Source organism: Pygocentrus nattereri, chromosome 10 (genome assembly GCF_015220715.1).
Source record: "Pygocentrus nattereri isolate fPygNat1 chromosome 10, fPygNat1.pri, whole genome shotgun sequence".
NCBI lineage: Eukaryota > Metazoa > Chordata > Actinopteri > Characiformes > Serrasalmidae > Pygocentrus > Pygocentrus nattereri.
In genome coordinates, this window is record NC_051220.1 from 43,382,000 (window position 1) to 43,402,070 (window position 20,071).

Consider the following 20,071-nt stretch of genomic DNA (forward strand, 5'->3'; position numbering starts at 1 on the left):
ATCATATTTTTATCATGTTTTTAATAGGAGGTTATTTGGGGCTCCAACTTTATTAACCCTCCACTTCTGGAACCAAAGCCACACTGTTGTTCTCCTCTCTGGGCTCATTGGTAAGATGAGCTGAAGAATAACCTGTCTGTAAAGGTCTGGAGAAACGAGTAAAGCTCCCCAGAGCGTCAGAGCAGAGGAGCTTAAACGCCTCGTCTAGACTTTGAAAGTCAAACTGTAGTCAAAGATTTTCAGTGAGGAGAAAAAAAAAAGTCTTTGTTGATCATAAATGAAATCCCAGCATGTCGACTGATAATCGTCCAGCAATGTTTCTCTTTCCATTAATTCACGGCTCGAACTCAGAAAAACTCTCCTGGCCTGCAAACCGGAAAAATGGGCTGCGTTCACCGCTGCACACGAGTCTGCGAGAACATACAACTCAAAAACACTTTCTGAAAAAAGCAAGCCAGACATTTTTTCCATGGAAAACATGTTTTCAATCATGTTATGCTTTAGCAAACAAACCACAGGCTCATATGGATTTTTCCATTACTTAAAACAAAAACAGGCACATTGAAAGCTGCAAAACTCGTCCATCATTCAGGGTGAAGATCTACTGAGCAGAAACGCAGTTCCTCCATGATAATACAGACGATGGACTGACACAATAGGACTAGTGGATCCAGTGCTCTACCTAATAAACGACATAAGCAGCTTAGGGCCCCCGCAGCCACCAGGGGGCCTCCTCACAACTTCTGGTTGTTACGGTATCGTTATGTTGTCTAAGTCAAGTGAGGGAAAAAACAAAACTAGTTCTCATCGTGTGTCAAAACAGAACGTACATATCTGGAACTAAACAACGGGGTAAAGAGAAGATGAGCAGAAAGAGCTTAAAGATTAAGGGATTTTTTGTAGCGTTAGCATTTTGTTCTGGCTTTAGCTGAACAACAAGAATTAACTGATGAAACGGTGCAGCTTAGGGTGCAATCACATCAGTGTGGACCAGAATTTCAAAGGAATGTTTCCAATATCTTGTAGAATCCAGAGCAAAGAGGCCCCACCCCAGTGTCACCCCAGGATTAGTATAGCATTTCTACTAAACTGAGTGTATATCTTTGGAAAAAAGCCTCACTTTAAGCTTTTCTGCTTTTGCACAGGGGCAACCATGTGTGGAAACTCGGGAAGGTATCACGGCTTCTCTACAGCCATGCACAAAATACTCATGGGTGACATTCTCACTCGTGAAACCTGAAAACTCAAAACAAAGGTGCTACAGAAATGTTCAGCTTAGATATCACTGAGTGCATTTAAAAGCACTTAATAATCCCATCATGATCGGATTTCTGCAGTTACCCGATTACTCAAACGGTCGTGTGAACAGCTCACTTTGATTTCTTAGGTCGGAGTAAAGTCTAGAAATCTGATCAAGAGGCTGGATTTTAGCTCAGTGATCGGATTTCTCAGTGCTCTGAGGTCTTACTCTGATTTCTTTCGGATTTCTCAGTCTGAGCATGTACAAGACAGACGGCGGTCCTGGAAATAAGCAGCAGCGTCGCCGCGAGACGCAGCAAAATACTTCCGAGACTTCCGAGATCGATTACATGCTTGAGGAAATTAAGGATTTAAATATACTTCATCTTCTAGACCAAAGGTCAGCAATAGGTGGACTGCGGTCCGAGTCCAGACCCAGATGCTGTCCTATGCTGACCTGGACCGATAACAGATAAACTATGGAGAATTATTTAATTTCGATGGGGTGGTCCTGCTTTACTGGCCATAGGTTTTCTAGCCTTTATGGTAGCTGTAGCGGCCCGGGAGACTCTCAGACCAATCGCATGTTGTAAATATCACACGTGACGCTGCTCAGCCAATCAGATCAGTGCATTACGATGAGCTCTGAGACTCGAGTGAGTGGCTCCACACAGGAGGGATGAGGAGAGAAACAGCAGTCAGAGAAGAAAGTGAGTCAGAGGGAAGTTATTCCACATGACGTGATCTAAAAAGAGGAAACTCACAGTAAATGTTGTTGAAATCTGACCGAACTGGACTTTATTTGATCTGATGTTCAGTAAATGTTGTTGAAATCTGACCGAACTGGACTTTATTTGATCTGATGTTCAGTAAATGTTGTTGAAATCTGACCGAACTGGACTTTATTTGATCTGATGTTCAGTAAATGTTGTTGAAATCTGACCGAACTGGACTTTATTTGGTCTGATGTTCAGCTGTCGACTGTATAAGATGCTGATATTCCTACTTCAGTAAACAGTATATGTGACATACATTTGTGAGGTCAGACGCTGATGATGGACGAGAAGGTCTGGCTCGCAGTCACCGCACTTATTCATCCCAAAGGTGTTCTATGGGGTTCAGGTCAGGACTCTGTGCAGGCCAGTCAAGTTCTTCCACACCAAACTGGCTCATCCACGTCTTTATGGACCTGCTTTGTGCACTGGTGGGTAGTCATGTTGGAGCAGGAAGGGGCCAAACTCCCCAAACTGTTCCCACAAAGTTGGGAGCATGAAATTGTCCAAAATCTCTTGGTGCTGAAGCTTTAAGAGTTCCTTTCACTGGAACTAAGGGGCCGAGCCCAACTCCTGAAAAACACCCCCACACCATGATCCCCCCTCCACCAAACTTTACACTCGGCACAGTGCAGTCAGACAAGTACCGTCTCCTGGCAACCGCCAAACCCAGACTCGTCCGATGGATTTCCAGACGGAGAAGCGTGATTGGTCACTCCAGAGAACACGTCTCCACTGCTCTAGAGTCCAGTGGCGGCGCTTTACTCCACTGCATTCCACGCTTTGCACTGCGCTTGGTGATGTAAGGCTTGGATGCAGCTGCTCGGCCATGGAAACCCATTCCATGAAGCTCTCTACGCTGTTCTTGAGCTGATCTGAAGGCCACATGAAGTTTGGAGGTCTGTAGTGATTGACTCTGCAGAAAGTCGGTGACCTCTGCGCACTATGCCCCTCAGCATCCGCTGACCGCTCTGTCATTTTACGTGGCCGACCACTTCGTGGCTGAGCTGCTGTCGTTCCCAATCGCTCCCACTGACAGTGGACTGTGGAATATTTAGTAGTGAGGAAATTTCACGACTGGACTTGCTACACAGGTGGCGTCCGATCACGGTACCACGCTGGAATTCACTGAGCTCCTGAGAGCGACCCATTCTTTCACTAATGTCTGTAGAAGCAGTCTGCAGGCCGAGGGGCTCGGCTTTATACACCTGTGGCCACGGAAGAGACTGGAACACCTGAATTCAGTGATTTGGATGGGGGAGTGAAGACTTTTGGATATAGTGTACATATAAATAATTTTCATGGCATCACAAAAACCACAAACTCTTCTGCTGTTCCTGCAGCCTAGTTTCCGTATAAGCATCATGAACCGTATGTTTTGACACTTTAATTTTGTTTACATACTACATCAAACTCTCTTATTCCAAACACATGAGGAAACATTTGGTTTTGGAATTTATGGGTCCTTCAAGTGATGTTTGAAATCGAGAGCCGAGAAACTGGTATAAAATTCATGGAATTGGAGGGAAATTCCACAGAGTGAAATGTGAGAGCCATGTGTAGTTACAATCCAAATCATTTTGGCTGCTACTGGGAGCAGAACCAGAGGACAGACGGAGATGTGTAAAATTAAATATCTTTATTTAAAACACGTGTTGCCAACAATCACATTCAAGGTCACAGGTTAAACCGTGAAGAGGAAGTTCACATGAGCCAAGGTGGTGCTGGTTCGTTTATTCACTCATTTGGTCTGGTTTTATTTTACAAATTAAAAGTCCTTGCAGTATGGGCCAATGGGAAAAAAACAGCTTGTTGCGCTGAGATGGCAGCCTCAATATATACCACGAATAATCTGTTCAGTTTTTAAGAGCAGATTTCCATCTGCTTCCCAAAGAAATTTTTATCTCCGTGTTTTCACCAAGTTTTTAAAGCTTTTAGCAAAGCAGAACATTCTTTGGCATTTCTACAGTCACCGTTTTCCCAAGGCCCATCAAACATACCTGGTCATAAGAGAGAACTCTATTTATTCTTCATGCTGTTACTCTTTATAGGCACTTTGAAGTTGATCCACATTAAGGACAATTATCTCTGATTATAATCAAACACTCCTCCGTCTGAGCTTCGGCTTTATTGCCTCTATTAGCTGGAAAAAAGCAGGAAAAACCTGATTGTCCGGCGGCTGTTTTATACTGTCTCTTGTAAACACTGTAGTGACTCTTCATCAATGATGGCATCCGGTCCTTTAAAGAAAGCAGAAAGCCGTGTTTATGATAAGATCACTTCTTGTTGTTCTTGGCACAGTTTCAGGTTATCGTGTGCCGGAGTAAGAAGAAGCGGAAAAGTCTGGGAATTCTCTTCTTTTGGCTGGATGGACAGACTGCATCTGCAGCTTCTCCTCTTCTGCTAGGGTTTCCCTTCAGAGCCTAAGTGATGAGGTCCATGCAGGCTCCACCCACAAATGTGTTGCTACACAGTAACTGTTGTGAAGTTGTACAGGTTTTACAGGACGCTGGCATTCAGCCTCGGTTTATATCACAATACCTACATTTAGAGCCGGTTATTCATTCAGCCTAATGAGAAACTGTAGAACAGACTCGGTTTATATCACAATACCTACATTTAGAGCCGGTTATTCATTCAGCCTAATGAGAAACTGTAGAACAGACTCGGTTTATATCACAATACCTACATTTAGAGTCGGTTATTCATTCAGCCTAATGAGAAACTGTAGAACGGACTCGGTTTATATCACAATACCTACATTTAGAGTCGGTTATTCATTCAGCCTAATGAGAAACTGTAGAACGGACTCGGTTTATATCACAATACCTACATTTAGAGCCGGTTATTCATTCAGTCTAACGAGAAACTGTAGAACGGACTCGGTTTATATCACAATACCTACATTTAGAGCCGGTTATTCATTCAGTCTAATGAGAAACTGTAGAACGGACTCGGTTTATATCACAATACCTACATTTAGAGTCGGTTATTCATTCAGTCTAATGAGAAACTGTAGAACGGACTCGGTTTATATCACAATACCTACATTTAGAGCCGGTTATTCATTGAGTCTAATGAGAAACTGTAGAACAGACTCGGTTTATATCACAATACCTACATTTAGAGTCGGTTATTCATTCAGCCTAATGAGAAACTGTAGAACGGACTCGGTTTATATCACAATACCTACATTTAGAGCCGGTTATTCATTCAGTCTAACGAGAAACTGTAGAACGGACTCGGTTTATATCACAATACCTACATTTAGAGCCGGTTATTCATTCAGCCTAACGAGAAATTGTAGAACGGACTCGGTTTATATCACAATACCTACATTTAGAGTCGGTTATTCATTCAGTCTAATGAGAAACTGTAGAACGGACTCGGTTTATATCACAATACCTACATTTAGAGTCGGTTATTCATTCAGCCTAATGAGAAACTGTAGAACAGACTCGGTTTATATCACAATACCTACATTTAGAGCCGGTTATTCATTCAGTCTAATGAGAAACTGTAGAACGGACTCGGTTTATATCACAATACCTACATTTAGAGTCGGTTATTCATTCAGCCTAATGAGAAACTGTAGAACAGACTCGGTTTATATCACAATACCTACATTTAGAGTCGGTTATTCATTCAGTCTAACGAGAAACTGTAGAACGGACTCGGTTTATATCACAATGCCTACATTTAGAGTCAGAAACAGATAGTGGCATTGCCTCAAGCTATAAAGTCAAGCTCCTCAGTGACAATAGAGGAAAAGGGATTTGCATCTTTTCAGGATTCAGTTCCGTGTAGCTTGATTACTTCAGCTACGCTTTGGTAGCTAGCAATGTGAAACCAATTAAAGCCAGTGAACCGTCTGTAAACAGGATGTTTATCCCTAAAAACAGACAGACATCCACACAGTCTGTCCTGACCGTGTTCTATACTCTCTCATACTGAACGGGATCTTCACTAGCAATTCACAGTGATACTGGACTCACGCTGGTGTTGTCTGAGATCTGCTTAAAAAATACATATCAGCACTGAACAGATGATTGCATTTGACCTTTATTTCAATCCAATACACTGCAAAAAATTTGATATTGTCAAGTGAAATGATCTTAAACCTAGTCAATATGTCTCATATTTACCATTTTGAGCTGGTTGTGCACTTATTAGACTATCTAGCTTATTTCTAGACATTGTTAACCTGTTTTGGGTCATTTTATTAAGTAAAATGGAAAATTTCACTGTACTGATAAATAATGTTGCTGGTTTCAAGCTCATTTCTTGCAACAAGCAAAACAATCTGCCAACACAATGAGATCATTTTACTTAATAAAATGACTAAAAACAAGTAAAAGTGTCTAGACATGGGTTAAATAATCTTTAATTAAACTTACAGCAATCAGCAGGAGAAATATTAGGTTTATGGGCTGCTGCAGAACAATATCTGCATTTTATTCATATTACTGCACTTGTAAACCTGCAGACATGACGTTATATTCTCTGTATTGCTAAACCAGGATTTGGTCCCAATTCCTACATTTTGTAGATGTTTATGTATTGACATGCCCTTCTAAAAAAGACCATTAGATCCACTAGGATTAAACCTCATGCTGTTGATTCTAATGGGAATTGGCTAAAGGACACCTGCAGATCTCATTAGGAAACCATCAAATGCATCTGGAATCAGAGCATCTTTACACTGTGACATCAACCCATCAGGAAAACAGAATACCATTACTGACTATTGGACACCACCAGTTCCAACAGAACCTTTTAATGGTTCCTATGATTTTTAAAGCAGATATGTACATGGATCATATGGGATATTGACACTGACACCAGCGTTCTGTAAAACTAGTCCAACCTCACAGCAGAGAACACCTTCTGGAGTGCAGGTAGGTCAGCTTTGATTGCTGAACTATTAATGGATTAACTGTTACTCAACGTTGAGTAATGTTTTGGTTTATTGTGTCGAGACAGGGGACTCATGGTCCATAAAGCAGGTGCAGGTTTAAAGCTTTTACCCCAAAAAAGTCACTGAGGCACAGGTACAGTCTGAAAGGCACACAGTATTAATAACGTTCACAACACAATATGACTTTATTCTTCATCAGAACAAATTAACCTCTTCAAACCTCCCTGTTAGCTTAGCCCTAAACCTTGACTGTGAGTTTAGCACTTTGGCAGGTGAATACTGTAGTCGGCAGCGGCGTACACGGGAAGTCAAACAGACCTCATGGTCAAAGGATTTGGTGCATGAGCTCAAATTCATAACCCATGCCCGTGAGTCCTATAAAATGGAGGCGTATCAATAATAACATCAAAAAAAAAAAAAAAAAGAAAGAAAAAACTCGCAGTAGTATCTGATAAAACACTTCTCCAGCTTGTGGGGTGGGGGGTAGGATAACATATCAAGAGAAAGTTCCTCTGTTTTAAAATTATATTCTGTCTCCAAGGAGTTCACAGGGTTCAGTGGGAAGAAAAGCAGAGTACCAAGTGTGCATCTGCATCTCCAGCTGGCAAACGTCATTCTGTGGGTCGTTTTCTGGCCCCGTCGTTCTTTCTGGCTGGTCGTCGTTCACCTCTGTGTCACGCAGGCAGTTCTGCTCCTACCAGCCAGGAGTTCAGAGCTTCTTACTTGTCCTCAAAGAGCAAAACCCCACTAAAGATGGTGAGAGGCTCCACCGAATGGGCTAGTTTACCCATCACCAGGTCAACACAGACAGGATCGCCCGCCTGCAGGGGCAGGATGATGTTAAAAACAGCCAGAGAGCCGGGCGTCGGTTTGGCTTCGACCATCGGTTTGTTCTCCAGGCCTTCGGGCTGGTATCCTGCGGAGTCCACACGCGCCACACCGTAGTTTGCCTTGGACAGGACGGCCTCGATTTTCTCGTTCTTGTGGCCCGTCAGGATGGCGCTGAAGAAGTAGTACCCGTCTCGAGGCGCTGTGAAGATGCCTGCATGATGGAAAGACAAGGACATTCATTACATGATTTTAATTACATAGTCAAATTCCCCTATTATTGTTATTATTATTATTGTTATTAATAGGCTATTAGGCTCATCTGTAAAGCATTTTTTGCCACTGGTATATGAAGTGCTCTAAAATCAAAGGTGTTATTAAAATAAACATAGAATTTGCAATCACTGTTCTATTTAAATTGTATTACTCTAATATTTTTTGGTAAGGAATATGATGATCATATATTATTGCATTATATCATATAAATAAATATAACACGTAGTAAAATAAAGCATGGAATACACACGCGTGTCATTGACTTTTTGTTACGTAATTGTGTTCAAATGGTTGAGTAGCTGTTTCACCCATATCTTGCCACTAATGCTGGTTTACTTTTTAGCTTAAACATAGACATTTGTTAGTGTTGGTTCATAAACAACGGCTTGGTGCGTCCCAGGACTTAGGCCAGAAATTTTGTGGCTTGAAAAAGGATAAAACCCCCAAATATGACAAAAGAACAAAAAGAATAATAAAAGAATATGCGAGCATTTAAGTGATTCAGGGCAGACCTTGTACTCAGAAAAAACCAAGCTCACAATCATAACATAGTTAGATACCTGTCCAAGTTATTTAAATCCACTATCTTATTTACCTGTTTCTGGATCATAAAAACCTCCTTTATTGGCAAAGATCTTATCAAAGACTATAGTTCCAGAAGTAGTCATGGGTTTAGTGAGAGCGGCAGAGAAGGAGATACTCGGGACGGTGGCATCTTCACCTGGAGGACCTATACATTTACAAAAACACAAAAGGTGAATACATGATAGCAGATTATTTGATAAATCAATGCAGGCATCTAAATGAAAACATCGAGCTGTTTGACACAGCTGTTCAAACAGATCATGAACTAAGTGACCGCCACACACAAACAAATCTCCTTTGAATACACGCAACCACATCCCACTGGCTTCTAATGACCCTCGCCAGCAGTTGTAATAAGATTGGCACCATATGCTAGATTTAAAGTAGCCTCAGGGCTCGAGCCAAAGTTCAGCTGGCAGAGGAATTTGGGGAAAATAAAGCTCATACCTTGTGGCCCCGTGGAACCTGGAAAAAGGAAAGTTCAAATGGTGAGTGTGTCTGTTATATTACGATCATTTAAGTCAGTTAATTTTAGCTTAAAAGATTGCAAAGTAAAATGATATATGACAATAATATGAGGCCAAAAAATGTTGTTTTACTAATGATATGTGAAGTTAACAAAGCACTAATCCACCACAAGTTAGTCTTATCGGAGTACTGAAGGCCTGTTACCTTGTGGTCCTCTTGGTCCTTCCACACCTGGTTTACCAAGTGGTCCTTCCTTTCCTGGTGGCCCTTGTGGTCCTGGAAGTCCTGGATATCCTCTTTCTCCCTGAGGGCCTGGTGGGCCAGGTAGACCTGCAATTAGACATCACGCTGGTAATTAGTCTGTCAGAGGCCTAATCCTGAAGCCTAACCCCAACCCTAAAAGAGACTTGAAGCCAGTGTAATGTGGGAATTTTTGTCTGGATTGGGCAGAAAGTTTGGGATGCTGGATGAACAATGCTGTTTCTATGTGGTCATTTGATTTTTCAAGTAGTAAAGTGCGGCTATATGTTTATGATTGCTGCTGTTATAAAACTATATGCATTCAGCTTGTTATAATACTGATGAGACATACCTGTTAGGTCTTGTTCTGTTAGGTATATGCTCTGGACCTGCTTGAGAATGTGGAGCAGAGAAGAGTTGAGCTGCTTGATCTTGCCGTGGATGCCGTCCAGATGGGTGTCCTGGATGGTGTCAATGAAACTGCTGTGGGAGGTCACTGTAGCGTTAAGTCCATTGACACAGCTCCACAAGCTGGACACATGCTTATTAAGGCCTTCTTTGATTTTCTGCAAGTTGTCAGAAACAGAGTCCAGCCGGCCACAGATTCCTTCAAGTTTGGAAAGTCTCTTGTCCAGGCCATCGCCGGTTCTCTTGCAGTCACCCATCTCTACCACAAAGTTGTTCCCAAAGCGCTTCACGTCCTGGTCCATGTTGTCAAAACGCAGCTTGCTGTCCTCTATGTGCTCTGTCACCTCCTGTTGGATCTTGTCAATCTCTGAGATAATCTTGTCCTTGGTGTTACCCAGATCAGTGATCACGCTGTCGTGTTTGTGGACGCTGTGCTCCAACCCTTTCAGAGTGTCATTGATGGAGCTAAAAGTCAAGATGACCTCAGACAACTGTCCCTGGATAGACCTGAGGTTGCCATGGTTGCTGCTGATGACGCTATGTCCATCGAGAGGTTTCTGCGAGTGATCCAGACCACTTTCGGTTCCTGTTCCAGTGGGAGTCTCCAAAGAAATCTTGCACTGCCCTCCACATTTCTGTACCTCTTCCTTCAGTTTACCGACTTCCTCTTGCAGGTTAGAGCACACCTCTGAGCACACTGTCTGTCCAGAATTGACTTTCCCTTTTATGTAGTTCATATCAGTTTGCCACTTGTCCAGAACATGGTTTGTGATGTTCTTCAGTTTCTTCACATCATCTTGCACTGACCTGCAAAGATCACAGTTCTCAATCTCAGTTACAATTCTGTTGAAATGTTCCCCGTTGTCCCCAGTCAGTGCTTTAATCTTGCGGATATCGTGGCTGAGGTCGATTATTTTGTCCATGAGAGAGTCTCCGGACACAGAGAGGTCTTTTAGTCTTGTGTCGAACCTCTTGATCTCGTGCTCATTGGCAATAACCTTCCATTCCAGAGACTTCACTGTATCCTCTGGGCTGCTGCCACCACTTCCTCCTGGGGTTTGTTTGGAACCTGTGCCAGTTCCAGAGACGCCCCCAGATCCAGAGCACAAAGAGCATTCACTTATCCTCCTGTCTAGATGAGATGTGACATTCTCCAGCCGGGACAAGCGCTTGTCCAGATCAAACACAGTCTCTTTGACAACCCCAAGGTCCAATTCCACTTCTGCAATCTTGTAATCTTGGTGATCAAGGCGATTGCTGATGTCATTCCGCAGGTTTCTCAGCTCATTGTGGAACAAATCCTTCAAGTCATTCTCCAGGTAGGCGTAGTTCTCTTCCGTCCTTTGAACAGTGTTGTTAAGCCGCCTTTCTAGATCTCTCAAATAATCATTGAAGGTGTCCTCTGTTACTCTTGGCCCCAGCCCACCTCCACCTATTCCTCCTCCAACACTTCCACCAACTCCAGTTTCTCTCAGCTTCTTGTCCATGCGATCCTGCAGACTTTCGCAAGTCTCTGATGTTTGGATTAGCTTTTTGTCCACTTCGCCAAGTCTTTCTCTGAGGTCCATGACTGAATCACAGCAGCTTTGAGATCGACTCAGGTCTCTACGCAAGCTGTCCAGAGATTGGCGGTGCCGCTGGTCCATGGCATTAATCTGCTTCTCCAAAGATAGTATGTGCTCTCTGTCCCTCTGCTGCTGCTTCCTCAAATCTTCCACCCCAGCCTGGCAAGCAGAACATGAAACAGTGACTCTGTGCTCCAATTCTTGCAGAATCTCCTCCTTCATGGTGTTAAATCCACCACCTTCTTCACCACCTTCCACATCCAAATCATTCCCTCCTCCTCTGCCATTCACAAGGTGGTTGTTGATGCTGACCAGAGTTTTATCGTGAGCTTGAGTTCTGTTGTCCAGCTGGTCTAGCTTGGTCTGGATGTTGTGAATGGTCTCTTTCATCTCAGGCTGGGCTGCATCGGCTGGCGTTTTGGCACCGTTACCAAAGCCAGGCTTACGCATCTCCTCCTGAAACCTCTCGTTCATGCCACGTAAAGTTGATTGCAGGTCGTGGAGGTCTTTTGTCAGACTCTGAATTTTGTCTTCAAGCTGCTTCATCTTTTCACTGTCACCTCTCCCTAAATACACATCAGAACCAGCATTACATTATTTACAGGGCATGTAATACATGATTTACAAAGGTTTCTCCTCCACTCATAGATATACAGTCCATGAAAAGTTAGGGGGGCATTCTTTTGTAATATTCTTATATAAACTTATGCTTGATTTTCTCTCGGTTTTCAGTTGAGGGACAAAAAACCTCTGCAGAGGACTTGTGAACAAAAACAGCTGTTTGGTTATACTATACTAATATATACATACACACACACACATATACACACACACACACACACACACACACACACACACACACACACATACACAGCCTCATTTTCATCATAGTCCTTGATAGAAGGAGCTGGTTTTGAAAGGGTTGAGTGCTAAGATCACAACAAAGAACAAAAGGGTTGTGTGTAGGGATGATTGATTATATCAGACTCATACAGATGTGGGAAGATAATCGCTTTAAAAAAGAAAACTGTATCGGTCAGATGTTTAGACTTGGCCAATATTTCAAACTGATATTTGATGATTTAGATACTTATTGAAATCCCTGGATTTCTGCTCTAAGATGTCTGCATTTTATTCACTGTACTGAATTTGTAACCTTAAAATATAGTACATTTCTTTGAAATGCTAAGCCAGGTAAGATGGGTCCCAATGCCTGCATGATATAAATGTGTATGTAACAGCATCAACAGATATGTGTATGAAAAATATTGGGCATTAGCATCAGGCCAGGACCAGAATACCCACAGCGGTACATTCCTAGACATTCACTGGCCTTGAACATTACTACCAACCTCTTTTCCAAAAGAGTTGAGACACTGTACAATTTATAAATAAAAACAGAATGCAGTGATGTGTAAATTAAATTAAAAATAGTGCAACCAAGAAATTTGATTGTTTTTTGAAAAATGTGCCCATTTTGAATTTAATGCCAGCCACACATTTCAAAAGTAGGGACAGGGGCAACAAAAGACTGGTAAAGTTGCTTAATGCTAAATCCTGGTGGAGGAAAATCTCACAACTAGTTAGATTAATTGGCAACAGTTCAGGTATTAAAAGAGCATCTCAGAGAGGCGGAGTCTTTCAGAAGTAAAGACGGGGAGGGCTTCGCCACTCTGTGAAAGACTGCAGGGCATGTAGTGCAACAGTTCAAGAAAAATGTTTCTCAAAGTAAAATAGCAAAGAACTTGTGCTTTTCAACATCTAACATACGTAATATCATTAAAATATTCAGAGACTCTAGAAAATTATCTATGTGCAAGGGACATGGTTGAAAACTGATATTAGCTGGCTGTGATCTTTGGGCCATCAGGCAGCACTGCATTAAAAACAGACATGATTCTGTAGTGGAAATCACTGCATGGGCTCAGAAACACTTCTGAAAACCACTGACTGTGAACACAGTTCATCACTGCATCCACAAACGCTGTTAAACTCTAAAACACAAAGAAGAACCCAAATATAAACAGGATCCAGAAACGCTGCCACCTTCTCTGGGCCGGAGCTCATTTAAAATGGACAGAGGGGAAGTGGAAAAGTGTCCGGCGGTTCTGGAAATTCTTATTGGAAATCATGGATACTGTGTCCTCCAAGCTAAAGAGGAGTGGGATCATCCAGCTTATTATCAGCATACAGTTTAAAAGCCAGCATCATTGATGGGGGCATTAGTGCACATGGCATGGGCGACTTGCACATCTGTGAAGGCTCCATTACTGCTGAACGATATATGCAGGTTTTGGAGCAACATATGCTGCCATCAAGATGATGGCATTTTCAGGGAAGGCCTTGATTATTTCAGCAAGACAATGTCAAACCACATTCTGCGTGTATTACATGACTCTGTAGTAAGAGTTAGGGTGCTAAACTGACCTGCCTATTGAAAACATTTGGCGTATAAATGAAATATATGACAAAGGAGACCCTGAACTGTCTCCCAAACAATTACAGAGTGTTGTTAAATGAAGAGGTGATTTCTTTTGTAGATGGGATTAGAATTAAATGGTGACCGATAGATGGTGTCCCCAGAATGTTTATCCTGCAGCATACTAATCTAATAGACCTTCAATTGCTTAATTTATGTATTTTGTGAAGACAGTCAGGGTGGGAAATACCTACCAGTTGCTCCGCTCTGCCCAGTGCCTGTGCTGGAACCCGTGTGTCCAGGGTTTGAGGGCTTAGGCCATGGTCTGGCTGTGGATATCTGGGTGGCAGATCCATCATTGCAGTCCTCTCCACTGAATCCATGGCAGCATTTCCACTCCATTTCTGTCACCATTTTGTAGGCCACCTTATATCTGGGCCTCATGTAAGTTCGATACCTTCAACACACAGAAAGTACTGTATGAACAAAAGCAAGCCAACCAGGCAACATTGTAGGCACTTAATTAGATGCCTGTATAATCTAAACGGCCATTAAATTCATCTTGACACTGTAATATTTTAAACTTCATGCTTAATTACACATCTTAGTCTAATTTGAGCATTTGTAGACAAGCTACAGGGGGTCATCTAAAAGTGGGACCATAATTCCATTTAACCTTTTTAACTCCTCGAGACCACCGGTGGTCCGAAAGCGCACTTGGTCATGTTCTCCATAACGTTCATATTCCATAAGCTCCATTCAGAAGCTGGGCGTCGTGTGAGGCTGTAGCTCTTCTCTCCAGTCTAATAGACGGTGACGTCATTTTAAACCCTTATAATAAAAGAAGCTGAACTCAGTTTGTTTTTCTACTGAAAGTCGACCCGTTTTTCCCCAAATCTGGGCTCTAAACTATAAACAGACGGCGTCTCTTCAGTGATCTGCTCTGGAAACATCACTTTTAGAGAACAACACAAAGAGCGTCGCAGATTTTTGGACTTTAGCAGTAAATTGTGAGCGTGTAGTGAAATGTGGAGATCAGAAAACACACGTTCTGCTCATTTGAGGGGAGTTTAAAAAAAAACAATTGACATTTAATAGAATAGAATTTACAACCATTTGTCACTGTGTTTGGGCCTCTGTATTTAACCCATCCGAGCAGTGAAACACCCACATACATGCATACTAGTGAACACACACTAGGGGGCAGTGAGCACACTTGCCCGGAGCGGTGGGCAGCCCTATCCACAGCACCCGGGGAGCAGTTGGGGGTTAGGTGTCTTGCTCAAGGGTACTTCAGTCATGGACTGTCAGCTGAGGGGTTCGAACCGGCCACCTTCCAATCACAGGGCTGGTTCCCTGACCTCCAGCCCACGACTGCATTTATATCATAAGGCAAATTTTATTATTCCATTATTATTTTATTATTGAGCATGTAAATTTAGATGGAAAAACCAAAATATAGCTTAGAGCAAAAGAGGTTAAACCCCAAGCATAGAACAAATTTTAGCCACGTGGTCAACAACATGCCTTCTTAGGTTGCTCTTGTACTTTCCTTGGATCTGAAAATCTTCAAGAACAAGACAGATGCATGCCGTGCCAGCATGAAGCGCACGGTTCTCCAAAAGAAGCGCAAACCTTTCAAATGCTCTCCGATCACCTTTCACCTGACCTTGCTATCACCACACTGATACGCTCCATTTCTTTGTTCTGAGTTTTTTTGAGCAAAGCCCTTCTGAGATAAACCGACCCTGCTGCCTTTCTGAGAACCCAGGGTCTGTCCAAACGGAGCGTAGCAGCCAAATATGTTGTTGATACACATCCACTGGCCTGGACTGTGGAGGCAGAGTTTAATTTTTTGCCCCGAAAGCCAAGCGGGAAACAGATTTCTCAACTAATTCCCTGTGTGAACAGCATACAGTGTAGTCTTTATTCTTCTTTATGTTTGTGTAGGACTTGTGCTGCAGAACCATCTGCTGCCCAGCTGTGTGTGATGATGTGTTGGTCTTGCTGACGGCAGAACAGCACACAAACACACACACACACACACACACACACCCCAACAGGCCAACGCCATGTCAACAGTTACCCGACACGTGCGGTCATAAAAGCTGGAGCATGGTCACTTGGCAGAGCAGTAATTTTGCAGTGAGGAGCACGTTTCTGCAGCCTTCAGCAACAACTCTGTCCTCAACTGAATAAAAGCTAATGGGAGCAGTTTAACATCCCAAAACATGTAGGTAGCATCGCAGCACTCGTTTAACAGGGTGCTTTAATGTACTTTACTTTCATTTTAAACTGTATTAACCTCTTAAACACCTCAGGACCACCGGTGGTCCCAAACCACACTTGGTCATGTTCTCCATAACGTTCATACTCCATAAGCTCCATTCAGAAGCTGGGCGTCATGTGAGGCTGTAGCTCTTCTCTCCAGTCTAATAGACGGTGATGTCGTTTTAAACCCTTATAATAAAAGAAGCTGAACTCAGTTTGTTTTTCTACTGAAAGTCGAGCCGTTTTTCCCCAAATCTGGGCTCTAAACTATAAACAGACGGCGTCTCTTCAGTGATCTGCTCTGGAAACATCACTTTTAGAGAACAACACAAAGAGCGGCGCAGATTTTTGGCTTTCAGCAGTGAATGAAGCGTGTAGTGAAATGTGGAGATCATAAAACACACGTTCTGTTTATTTGAGAGAAGCTTTTACAAAAATAAATAAATGAATGAATGAATAAATGACATTGACAGTGAAACACCACACACACACACACACACTAGTGAACACACACACTAGGGGGCAGTGAGCACACTTGCCCGGAGCGGTGGGCAGCCCTATCCACAGCGCCCGGGGAGCAGTTGGGGGTTAGGTGTCTTGCTCAAGGACACCTCAGTCATGTACTGTCAGCTCAGGGGATTGAACAGGCGACCTTCCGGTCACAAGGCTGGATCCCTGACCTCCAGCCCGACTGTATTTATAATGTTTTTATGTTTGGCTTCATTGTGAAAGAGGCTCCTTCTCAGCGTACTCAGAGCTTAAGTAATGGTTGACTGATTAATTGACTGACTAATGACGGTGGTTTGATGGCGCTGATCATTTTGTGCTGATGTTTAGCTGATCATGCTGGTCAGCCAGTGTGGTCAGCAGCTGTGCTAGTTTGTGTTGTTTGTTAGCAATGCTAGTGTATTACATTGGCTTTGAGTTAGCACGTTAAATTAGCAGCCCAATGCTGCCACTTTACATTCACTAGTAAATTTCTCCCTGTTAAGAATCGATATTGGCAACCGACAGAACACGAAGGATTAAGATGAAGAGGCTGAAATACGTTCATATCTGAAACCCTCGCAAGGCTGGATTTCCCGTTTGAGTTGGGATGCCGTTTTCCCAGGGCTATTGGTTACACTCTGTAAGCCACTGAACTCCCGTCTCTGCGTCTCAGTTTGGTTCCACAGGCAGCGTGAGAAAAATCCGAGGGAAAGCAGGTCGCGCTCAGGAGAGCCGGAGTGGAAAAATAAGTGTCGGTGTTTTAGCAGGGTTCGGGCCCAATTCCTGCGGTGCGCTGGTTGTGGAGTTTGGATCGATGTGCCATCCCATTCCTTGCATACAGAGCCGTGTATGTGTTCCGTCTAAGAGGAATAAAACATTTTCCAGCTGGATGCCCCTGTGTGTGCCAGCCGCTGGAGTCTTGAACCCAACAACCTCCTGACCAAACAAACGTTTTAACACTGGCTTCTGTTCATCTCCACCATCCGTCATCATCTTAAAGCGATCGTTCAACTAAAAAGACAACAGATCAGCCGGTGGATGAAGTACAGACACCATGTCCTCGAGTTAAAGTAGAGACCCAAGGTAAAATATTCCTCCAGTAAAGTAGAAGTTCCTCCCTTTAGACCTCCACTGGAGTAAAAGTACTAAAGTATTTCCCTTCAAATGTACTTAAGTATAAAGTAAAAGTACTAAAAGAGGAATTCTGGCTCTGATGTCCTGTTATCATTTTTATAACCAGACTGGCTTCATGAACTCATTTCAGGTGAAAGTCCTCCAGCGTCTCTCTTGGTAAACCAGTCTTTTAATAGAAGGTCATTAATTAGTGACGCTGACGTCTATTAAAATGATCAGAAGCACAAAACACTGAAGGTAAACAGTTTCCATCAGGGAGAACCGAGTGGCTCTGAAATCACTTTTTACACACAAGCAAAGTTTCGGTTTAATGGAGCAGCAGTTACATTCTGGTGCCTCAGGCGTCAGAACTGCTGGACTATTTAAGGTGGAACGGGAAAGTTATCTAGCTAATACACTGACAACATTAAACTAAGATAAAAATGATGGTTACTGTAATTTTTTAACAGCGCAAATGGGTTTCTCTGGTCTCTTGTTCTCCGTCTCGCCGATTTCTCTCTTTTTCTCATATCTCTCTGTTTGGAGTCTCTGAAAAACCTCCGTTTGGAGGGTCATGTAGCCCCAACACTGCACCCCACCCCTCTATCTCAACAGGAATCGGGACCCCTACACCCAGACGAGAACATGCAGGACAGAGGGGTAGGGCTGGGTGGTAGGGGAGAGGGGTGAAATGGGACTGGGCCTTACTTGTTACTTGCAACTGAGTGACTTGTTCCCACCTCTGGGTATGAAGCTGATTAGTGGTGTATAAGCTTCTGTTGCTTCTTGGCTACATAAGCCTCGTAGCTCCAGGGCTAAAAACAAGGAAGCAAATTCAGTCACCACAACAGAAAAGTCACATGAGCAAAGCACACATGGCTTCTGCTCTTCACAGGTGAGATATGGGACGTCTTCTGTAAGGGCAGACGTGTCTCGGCAGACTGACCACCTCTGGAGTAAGATGGGAAGTGTAAAGTTGATGTTTGAGCAAACTATCGCTTTAATAAGCACCTCAGGTGTCCGGTACAGTGAAGAGGTGAGGAGCAGTTTGTGTGATAACGTGACTGACGGCTTTAAACAGCGGCTTTCCAACAGAAACACAGCGAAGCTTCACTCAGCACCGCGGAACCTCAGACAGCACTAAATAAAGAGCATGAAAACAGACCTGTTTTCACTCTAAATCGTACGACTCGCGGGTAACCGCACGCCCAGCCCAGGCCGAGCTTCAAACCAGCCTCTTCTCAGCAAACCCCTCAAACCCTACAAAGAATGTTTAAACGTCTGTTGGCCATTAAAATGTTTTCAAACCGGCGAGAGCCAAAGACGCACGTTACAGCTGCGCTCAGGTGCTCACTGGAGGACGGTTAACCAGGACATATGACTTCAGTCCACTCTGGTGATTGATGAAAGACCAAAGACTAAAAAAGGCTTTTATTTTATTTAGTTACTCACTTAGTTTTTGGTCGTTAGTCTTAAGCATACATGAACAGTCATAGTTTTAGTATTTAGTGCTAAGATGAATGCTGTGGTATCTGGGCTTCATCAACAGGGCGGTCGTGGGCTGGAGGTCAGGGAACCGGAAGGTTGTCGGTTTGATCCCCAGAGACAGTACATGACTGAAGTGTCCTTGAGCAAGACACCCCACCCACAACGGATAGGGCTGCCCACCGCTCTGGGCAAGTGTACTCACTGCCCCCTAGTTTGTGTGTGGTCACTAGTGTCTATGTGGCGTTTGGCCATTCTGATGGGTTCAATGTGGAGGTGAAGTTGCCCCACTGTGGGACTAAAAAGGGTCTCTTAACCATAAGAGTAGCATTTTCTAAACTCTCATTTCACACTATAGATTATTTCTCGTTTATTCTGCTTCGTTTTAGTGCAGCAGACATTGTAGTTTTGATTTTCAGTTTTGAGTTTTTGGAAACTTATTTTAGTTTTGTTGCAGTTAAAATCTGCAAAGAAGTGTCATTACTGAGCGAGGAGAATAAAACCAGGCTAAAATGCAGCGAGCAGCGCTGCTGCGATTCGCCCTGTGAAGCCTGAAATAATCGTTTAAAAGCCAGAGCGTCAAGTTTTTCACACCACGTCGCACGTATTTATGTATTAACGTCTCTCACAGACTCTAAAAGAAGGTCCGGCTCAATGTTTCGGCCTCAAATGATCTCAAAATCAACGTCATACCGGTGAAGATGTGATGACTGTAGCACAGGGGTGCCCAAAGTTCAGTCCTGGAGGGCCAGCACAGTTTGGAGGTTTCCCAGCTCCAACATACCCACTTAACCTGCCAGTTAACAGATCAAGGTAAGCAGGTGTGTTGGAGCAGGTAAATCACCAAACTGTGCTGGACACTGACCCTCCTGGACCACCGTTGTTCCCTTCAACTTCTCTTTCAATTTAATCGCAGAAATCAGATTCATCTGCTTGTGGGGTCTGAAGTGCAGCAGACGTTACAAAACATTCTTGGGTAAATTGCATGCGATTA

At 43.2% G+C, this 20,071-nt stretch overlaps 1 protein-coding gene across 1 annotated transcript in view; it reads right to left on the reverse strand.

Moving 5' to 3' along the window:
• Positions 1-6,056: 6,056 nt before the first annotated feature.
• emilin1b (elastin microfibril interfacer 1b) overlaps positions 6,057-20,071 on the reverse strand; it is a 55,163-nt gene continuing 41,148 nt past the window's right edge. Inside the window, exons 3-8 of the mRNA XM_017686313.2 lie at positions 13,974-14,176; positions 9,680-11,866; positions 9,292-9,417; positions 9,067-9,084; positions 8,630-8,764; positions 6,057-7,972 (exon numbers count right to left, since the gene is read on the reverse strand). Coding sequence (XP_017541802.1) covers positions 7,650-7,972; positions 8,630-8,764; positions 9,067-9,084; positions 9,292-9,417; positions 9,680-11,866; positions 13,974-14,176 — 2,992 coding nt within the window. The 3' untranslated portion in view covers positions 6,057-7,649. The remainder of the gene's footprint in view (positions 7,973-8,629; positions 8,765-9,066; positions 9,085-9,291; positions 9,418-9,679; positions 11,867-13,973; positions 14,177-20,071) is intronic.